This window comes from Anastrepha ludens, chromosome 6 (assembly GCF_028408465.1).
Source record: "Anastrepha ludens isolate Willacy chromosome 6, idAnaLude1.1, whole genome shotgun sequence".
NCBI lineage: Eukaryota > Metazoa > Arthropoda > Insecta > Diptera > Tephritidae > Anastrepha > Anastrepha ludens.
The window spans coordinates 19,611,316-19,620,810 of NC_071502.1; the positions used below are offsets into that span (position 1 = coordinate 19,611,316).

The 9,495-nt window shown below is 42.4% G+C and overlaps 1 protein-coding gene across 1 annotated transcript; it reads left to right on the top strand.

The window, feature by feature from the left end:
* Nucleotides 1-353: 353 nt before the first annotated feature.
* Nucleotides 354-1,398, top strand: LOC128866340 (uncharacterized). Its single transcript, XM_054106972.1, has 2 exons — nt 354-1,031; nt 1,094-1,398. Exons 1-2 carry the CDS (start codon nt 441-443, stop codon nt 1,205-1,207), a joined length of 705 nt encoding a protein of 234 aa, XP_053962947.1. The 5' UTR covers nt 354-440; the 3' UTR covers nt 1,208-1,398.
* The last annotated feature ends 8,097 nt before the right edge of the window (nt 1,399-9,495 follow it).

Below are 9,495 nucleotides of genomic sequence, written 5' to 3' on the forward strand. Positions count from 1 at the left end.
TGTAATGCATTTCTTTTGTTGCTGATAACTAAGAAAAGTTGTCAAGTGGGCATCTTACTTTTTCCGGTTCAATTAGTTTGCTCCGCCAACAATCATTAAGTTGTTGAATAGACTCATTTTCTTGTTACATAAATGATAAGCAAACTCGGCGACAAGCGAAAGGCATTCAGAAGCGGTGCAAAACATAAATAGTCGACAAGTTGTTGTCGCATACCATTGACCATAAAAAACCAAAAAAAAAAAAAAACAGCAAAACAACTACTGTCATTTATGCAGAGATAAAAGATGAAATGCATTTATCTACGCGTCCAATTGCATCGCTTGGTCATCTGCAATCTGCGAGTATATAAGGAACACCGCCACTTGTTATCTTCAACAAAGTGCAATCGCATTGACAATAGCATTGTTTTGGCACTAAAATCAACTTTGAAGTAGCAAATATGTTGAAGATTTTCACCATCGTTGCCTTTTGCCTTTTGGCCACGCATTGTGAGGCTCATTGGTTTCCAGAAGTGTTTTCAGATTGTAATAGCACCTTTGTGGATTATCAACTATGCCAAGATTTTCGAGATATACGCAATCTAATTGATGCCAACACTCTGGTGTACTATATCTCATATGGTTACTTGAAGGACGAAAGCTTCAAAAAGGCTATGGACTTTATTGGCACCGATCAATTCCAATCGGCTTCGCAGCAAATTGCCGATAGCACAGCTTACCAGAATATACTTAAACGCTTTGCCGATGCGGGTATCAATACCGAAAGCATTGCCAGCATTGAAAATATTTTCAATTGTGTAATGGTCTCGATGCCAAAGTATGCCGATGAGGATGAAATTACTACACTCGAAATGGGGAAAGTGGTGGTGGGTCGGTCCATGGTGGACGTAGCTACAAATTTGATGAACGCGATTCCACGCGCCGAATTCCGTCGCTTGATTAGAGAGAAATTGAGTTATAATACTGAGTTTGCCAGATTCTACCGAATCGTGCGCAGCAATAGTTTCAAACGTGATATCAGGAAATTATTCGTGAGTAGAAGTTGTGGTAATGTGTGGAAAAGAACAAAATATATGAAATTATTTATTTCTAGAGTTCATATCAAGCGAAATACCCGTTGAATTTGTTGAGACGCAAGAATATTGATCTGTGTAAATTGGCTCAAATGGCTAATCAAATCTTCGAGTGGGGCCCAGTTAGTTATTGAGCTGATCAAGCTGCTAGTGCTGATGGTCCTGCGTTGATTCCTCATATGAATGACAATGCGGCAAATCTGGATATTAAAATATATAACTTTTGTGCGAAATTAAATAATTACTTAGAGTTCCTTTGGCATGTAAATATACAAGTGATTGAAATAGAGAATCGAAAATACATTAATCAAAATTAAGTTCATAACTTAGATAAAATTTATATTCACATAAATAGAGGTCACCGTAACCCTGTGCAAGTTATTGGAGAGTCGAAAGCAGGTGTTGGTCTAAACGCAAGGCAGATCAAACGAAGAAGACAGAAGGCGAGGCAAGCCTAAGCATTAGCTATGGCAAGTACTCAAGCTCCGTCAACTTCGACACCTGTAATGGAAACGGAAAAGCGTGGCAGAACAGAGGATTCCTCTGTAGCGTTGCACTCTTCCGGAAACGAAACGGGGTCAGTGCCAATGACCGGGAAGAGGAGAAAGGCAAAGAAGAGGAAAGTCGAGAGACGGAATTTGGAAATGCCTGCATCCTCGACCCAATCCAAGGTAGGCAAACCTAAGGCTAAGGGACCTCAAATGTCGAATGACACTCTTCCGACAACGTCTGGCGAATCATTCGCGAGAATAGCAGCAAAGGCAATGACGGTGGAGATACATACCGATAAATAAGATGGTCTACTGTCCAAAGGGCAACAAGACTATCTTGACAGCTACCTTTGGAAAGCTATCGGTGAGTCGAATGATGCGCCGACTTTCGAGGGGAAAAGCGTGGTGGACGGCATCGTAAAGGTGCACTGTTCCAATGCTTTTTCCCGAGAATGGCTGGAAAAAGAGATAGCAAAAATTCCAGCGTGCGAAAACTGCAAGTTCATTCTTGTTGAGAGTAGCAAAGAAAGGCTGGTACGAGCGAGTGTCTGGACTCCGGGTCCTTCCTGTAGTTCAGCAGAACTCCTCACACGCATCCATGTTCAGAGCAAAGATCTTGACACGACTCTCTGGAGAGTATACTCGTGCACCAGGCAAAAATCCGCTACCACTTCGAAGGCGGGTTCCCACCTGGTACTGGGTATCGATCTTGGGTCCCTCAAGGTTCTTAAGTCACCTACATATGGAGCGAATCCACTTTCGTGTCCAGGATAAGGTGGAGGACAAAGCGTAAATATACTCAGTCTCATGACTGAAGTAATATTTACACAGATAAATCTGCAGCATAACAAAGCGTCTACGGCTCTCTTGTGCGGTAGGCATGCAAAACTGCAAACAAACCCACACATAATACTAATACATGAAACATGGGTATGTCACAAGCGTATCTGTGGTCTAGGTGCTATGTCGTGGGGACAAATACTTCATTGTGAAGGAAATATGAGACCGCGAGCATGTATTATCATGGCGAGGTTGATCGAACACACGATGTTAAAAGAGCTATGCTCCGGAGATATCGTTGCTGCAAAAATAAAGTACTTGAAAAGTGGGAACAGTGTCGAAGCTATCATAGTTTCGGCCCACCTACCCTACGACTCTTTACAGCCACCTCCTTCGAGGGAGCTAAGGGAAGTTGTCAAGCATGCAGAATCCAATAATCTGGGGCTAATAGTGGGTTGTGATGCAAATTCACTGAACATTGTGTGGGGAAGCAGCAAATGCCACAAAGAGGTCTCAAGTTACTGGATTTTATCCTGTCATCCGATGTGGTCATTCAAAACACTGGTAATAAATCAACTTTTGTGACCAGAAGGAGACAAGTGGTAACACTTACTAATAGGTCAGTTGGAAATCAAATCAACCGATGGCGAGTTTTGGAAGAGGACTCTCTTTCTGATCATCGTCTTATCGAATTCCGACTAGGAATTGACACAATATCAATACCTGCCGATAGGAATCCTCGAAATGTGGACTGGGACAGGTATGGTGAGCTTGTAACAGAGCGATTACCAAACCTGAAAAAACTCAAATCAGCAGAAATGATTGAAGATGCTACTAAGAAATTAGAAGGTACTTTAATCAATTGCTTTGAGGAACTGTACCCACTCAGGCAAAGTAGACAGGGGAAAGCGGTTCCTTGGTGGAACTCTAAACTATCGAAGCCTCGTGTACGGGCCAGAAAACTTCTTAATAAGGCCTTAAAGACCCAAACAGAAGAGGACTGGGCTAATAATCGACTTACACAGAGAGAATATAAGAAAAAAACTAGGGTCTGTCAGACTCACGCACGGTAGAAGTGAAACTTCTAAGTTGGTTGTTCCATGCATGGGAGCCCCGGTTTAGATCTCTCCCCCTCTCTCGTGTTAAATTCAGGTTTTCATATTTTTTTTTCTATATCACTCCACATAAATTTATACTATTTATTTTTGTCCTTATTAGCTTCAAATTTGACACTTGGGTGCAGTGTTGCACTTGACGCTGACATTTCTTTGAACTTCCAATGGTATTTTTGGCGCGTTAATCAATTTGCTTTGATCACCGAAAGGGTTGAAATGTCATTTTACAACCTTCTACTTCAACTATCGTCACTTCAACTATCGTCGTTTGGCAAACGCACTCATTGTATCGCTTCGTCTCCTCCATACCTACCATCTATTTACTTCACAGCAGTTTCTTATTGCTTTCCCGCTTACACACATTCAATCGGCGCTTTATCTGATACTCACACACAGCACTCATTTGCACGGGCTATGGCTATCTATAATACCCGTTGTCGGTTGTCGATTGTCGGTTGCCTGCATGTCGCCAGTCTACTTCAATGCTTACTTGTGTGCTAAGGCTGGATTCCATTCGAAAACCTGATGGTTCATACACCATTTCCAAATCGGAAACATTTAATGCTCTACTCGAAACCCATTTTCCGGGTAGTAGAACTCTCTCTAAAGTAGAGAGTGGCATGAACCAAAACGGTAGCAACGGTGGAACGTCTAGGTACAGCTGGTACATTGCTAGTCGGATAGTGACAAAGGAATCGATAAGGTTTTCCTTGTCTTCCTTTGAGAACTTTAAGTCCCCTGGACCTGACGGAATATATCCAGCAATGCTTAAAAAAGGAGGAGACAGTCTGATTGAGGCCCTGAAAAGGATCTTCACAGCCTGTCTTGCACTTGGGTATATACCATCCCTTTGCCGACGCTTAGGAGTAGTATTTATTCCGAAACCAGGAAAAGACGACTATTCCCTAGCAAAAAGTTTTAGACCAATCAGTTTGACATCATTTGTGTTGAAAAGTCTAGAACGAGTGGTGGAGAAACATATTCGAGTGGGGGTATTGCCGAGAAGTCCATTTAGTAGAAGATTGAAGCCGGGCTGGAAGCTGATGAATACACAATGGGCGTGTTCGTGGACATTGAGGGGGCTTTTGATAATACCACAAAAATGGTGATAATTTGGCGGAGAGGGTTCGTAAAACTCGAACATTTTTGGGTCATCGTGAAACACCTTGTCGGACCGCAGTACAGAAATTTATGAAAAAGTTCGAGCTGTTGAGACAAGTTAGTGATGCGGAGAATAAAACCTGTGCAAGTCGCTCAAGAACAGCCGAAAATATTGCTGTTTTAGCCGAAAGTGTTGAAGAAGACCCAGGTTTGTCCATTCCTCGTCGTTCTTTGGAATTAGGCAAGCATTGCACAAACGTTCTTACACTAAAGTTTGCATAAAGATTTGGGTCTTAAGTTTTATAAAGTCCAGTTAACACAAGAACTCAAGCCGGCCTATCATCAACAACGTCGTGTCTTTGCTGATTGGGTCGTTGAAATGCATGAAAATTATCCGGAATTCCATCGAAAAATCATCTTGAGTGATGAGTTCCATTTCCACCTCGGTGTCGTCGTCAACAAGCAAAATTGTCGGATCTGGGGCTCAGAAAATCCAAGAGTTATTGTTGAAAAGCCTTTCTATCCTCAACGTGTGACTGTTTTTTGGTGCGGTTTATGGTACGGCGGAGTCATCGGATCTTATTTTTTCGAAAATGAAGCTGGAGCAACAGTTACGGTGAATGGATTACGCTATCGAGAGATGATTAACTATTTTTTATGGCCGGAATTGGATGGTATTGATTTGGACAACATTTATTTTCAACAAGACGGCGCTACGTTCCACACAAGTAAAGAAACCATTTTTTGAATATCAAAATACCAACTCTTATTGGAAAACCCTTTACAATAAAATCCATACATAAACCATAAATTGGAGGAGAAGTTCGGCTATATATCTAACTAAGGATCGTTGGACAAGAATCTGACCGCAATTCACATCAAAGCGATAGCGAAATTCTGCAACAACTCGTCGATCAAAACCCCGCTAATGGTCTGCTAACTTATTCAATTCGCCTGAGCCCGAAATCTGCTAGTATGCAGCACCTGTCTCCTGATACTTCAATGGCATACTTCCACTGTTTTAGATGCACAGTTGATTCCCAGATCTAACATGGACGCGGATCGCTATTGCAGAATTTATGCCGAAAAAGCCCTTTGTATTGTACATACCGAGTATGCCTGCCTTGTTTAGTGGCTGAAAGTGAAACAAGTAACCACTAACAACTACTTGGTAATTTTCAAAGACAAGCCTGCTTGGCAATAAATTGTGTCATGAACAGCTGCCCCACTGTTGCTATAGAAGAGATAGTAAGACTATTCTCACAGCCACGTTTAGCAAATGGGTAACTCCCACCTACAAGCGAGCTTGGCAGGCTGAGAGAGACTGCAGTTGGACTAAACTGATGTTACCTGTCATGCCCGATCGACTGTCGCAAATCCTTATGTCATTAAACAGAGGGGAGTGCAGTCGGCTGGTTGGACTGATGACGGGCCACTTTCTGTCGGCGAAGAACATGGAAAGGTTGGGCATATCAGACAGAGCACTCTGCCCAGCTAGTGACGAGGAGGATGGGACGGCGGAGTACTTCTTGTGCGTCTGCTCCGCCTTCGCTCGAATCAGGTTTGAGGTATTTGGCACTGATGTGTTAAGAAGCGACCATCTTGGCTCCTTGTGATCACAAGATCTACTCAGATTTCTTCGGAGATCGGTTAGATTTAAAGAAAATTAAAAGGGAATCCAAATGTAGTACAATGGACTGAGTGCTGCACTTAATAGTTGTCCCGACAAAAAAAAAATGCTGTCCAGACTACATATTTTCCTTAAAAAATGTGCAGCCAGAAAAGCATAAAAAATTCAAATCCTACTTGGCAAAGATCTCCCTGACTTTGGTCAGACGAAAACCAAAACGAGACCAGAATATAATCTGCTCATTAGCAGACCATATGAATCCAAAATGAGCTCTTAACCATAGGTTGGAAATCATAATCTCATGGGAACTGGGAGGTCCTTGGGTCAAACTCTCGGAAGTTACGATTGGTTCACAGATGGTTCGAAAACAAATACTGGAGTAGGTGCGTGAATTTATGGCGTAAACGCAAAACTCTCCATACCAATGGGCAAATGACCTAGCGTCTTTCAGGCTGAGATACAGGCAGTTTCACTCTGGGCGCGAATAAATCATATGAGGAGCAAAATGGGTGCACCCATAGCTATGTACTCGGTAAGTCAAGCTGCATTAAAAGCACTAGCTTCACATTCTGTGTAATCAAAACTCTTATGCGAATGCCTTGACAACCCAAACCAACCTAGTGCAACAAACGAAATTGTACTTTGTTGGGTTTCAAAACACGCTGGAATAAAAGGCAATGCAATTGCTGATGAATTCGCTAGGTCAAGGTTCGCAGCAGATTTTCACGGTTTAGAAAACTGGTGTCGATCTGCAGCCGTGATAGAAATTATTTGCACTTTTCCGATACGAAATCATCCAGAGATTTGTCTGAAAAAAAACCTAAAAAAAAACAAAGTCAGGAAAAGTTTTTAAAATACACGAAATTGCACAAGCTCCATTGAAACGGCCACCAGTATTGGAAGCTGTTGTGTTGCAACACATTATTTGTACTTTATCGTGAAGATTCCAACCAAAGAGAGCTGTTCAGACGGCCTGCTTTCCAGAAGAACTCTCTAGTGTTGGTACTGCAAGAAGCTGTTCTCTATCATTATAATTAGAACGCCAAACCAACGAATAACTGGCGAGCGTTGCTCTTTTAAACTTGGTACATCCAACCCCGTCAATAGTTTTCCATCTCAATGAACTGTGACTACTTCGGCTGCATTGTTTTGGATGTCAGATTTTATTGCTTCTGCCTTTGTATTTCTAGTTTCAGTATGAATTTGCTGAATCGAGGATTTGTTAATAGGGAAATCACCGCTACTCAGACTAAGTGCGTCTGTCATCGTATTAAGAATGTAAGCGGAGTCTCTAATACCTAACTGGCATCGATCTAAAGCTGCAACTTGTTTAGGAGTTATGCGATTATTTCTACCTCTTTTTGAACTTTGTTCATAACAGGGAACGTCCGGAAAGTTGAGTTCAGAATTCTGGAACTGTTCTGAATGTCTGTCTGTCTGAATCTTCTACACTTTTTTAAGTTGTTTGTGGCGGAAGTAGATGCAACGGCCAGTAATTTGCCAGTTCTTTGTCTTAGAATTGTTTCCTCTTCTTTCAGTCTTCGTTGACTAGGTAGGTAGACGGGTGAAATGGTTGAAGTGCCAGTGTGGCACTCCTCAAGTACCATTAAAGCGCCGTTTTGATACCATTCTAAGACCTCCAACAAGCAGATATCTATAGCCAGCCAGAGCTGTCAATATAACGAAGAAGATCGATGGGATTTACGTTGGCGCACTGCCCCAGGCTGTCGAAGAAAGGAGCACACAGTGACCTTAGTCGTCTAGCTGCCCAACCCGGACATTTACAAAGAAAGTGCTCAACAGTCTCCTTCGCTGAAAGATCCCCACAGCTTCTGCAATGGGGGTTAAATGATAACCCTAGCTTTTCTGCGTGTGTGCCGATCGTCCAGTGACCGGTAAACACAGTTACGAGTTTGGAAATTGAATGGCAAGGAGCCCAAATGACTTTCTGAGTCGTTCGCATATTGTACTGGGGCCAAAGAGTTTTCGAAATAGCACATGAAGAAATTTTGCGCTTTTCTGAGAAATTTTTTGTGCAGTCTCCCTTTAACAATTGTCAGGGGGATGTCGATGCCCGGTAAAAGGTCTCTGAGACCAATTCAGTTCCCTTCCTGGCAAGCGCATCAACAATTTCATTTCCATTAATTTGCCTATGTCCTGGAACTCAGATTAGAGAAATGTGCACGCCCAAGAGATTTGATCTCCTCCTTACGGGAGTTTACTAGTTTTGTTCTGCATCATGGCGTCGTCAGAGCCTTGATCTCGGCTTGGCTAGCGGAGCAAATGATAATATCTCCCACGCCCCCGCGAGTAATCACGCAAGTTGTATGTACAAGTTTTAATCGCAAGTCGGCACGTGTTATCGTTTATAAATCGACCTTATATTCTTTTCTTGTTAACAACCGTACTATTAGTTCTGCCTTTTCCAAACTGGAGAAGCGAATGGGTTTGGTGGTGAACGAGGACCAAAATAAAGTACTTCCTGTCATCAAACAAACAGTCGGCACACTTGCATATCGGCATCCACATCCAGATTTCGAGGTTGTGAAGAGAAGTCAGCATCAACACTCATGCCCGTCCTAACGTATGGCGCAGAAGCGTGGACGATGACAATATCCAATGAAGCGTTGCTTGGAGTATTTGAGAGAAAGATTCTGTGGAAGATTTTTGGACCTTTACACGTTGGCGACGGCGAGTACCGCAGGCGCTGGAACGATGAGCTGTAGGAGCTTTACGACGACAAAGACATAACGCGGCGAATAAAGATTCAGCGGCTACGCTGGTTGGATCATCTCGTCCGAATGGATACAAATGCTCCGGCTCTGAAAGTATTCGATGTGGAGCCAGCTGGTGGTAGCAGAGGAAGAGGACGACCTCCTTTGCGCTGGAAGCATTAGGTGGAGAAAGACTTGTCTTCACTTGGTGTGTCCAGCTAGCGCCGGTTAGCACGAGAAAGAAATGCCTGGCGCGCTTTCTTAAACTTGACCAAAATCGCATAAGCGGTCATTGCGCCAATTAAGAAGAAGAAGAATATTTTTTTATAGACACTATAGAGTTATTACGAAACTTTCAAGAAGGTATGCGTAAAAAAAAAATTGAACTTGAAATTTAAGGGGCACCCTAATAGAGGCGTTAGTTATTTTAGTTATTTATGATAAGTTCTGAATCGTAGTGTTCAGGTTCCCAACGCTTATTCTATTTATTTTTAGCCAAACAAACATTTCATTGTTTTTTCGTTATTTGTTTGTTTGTTTGTAAGCGAAGCCAACACCAATTGATTCAAGACGCATTTGCATATTCTGCAG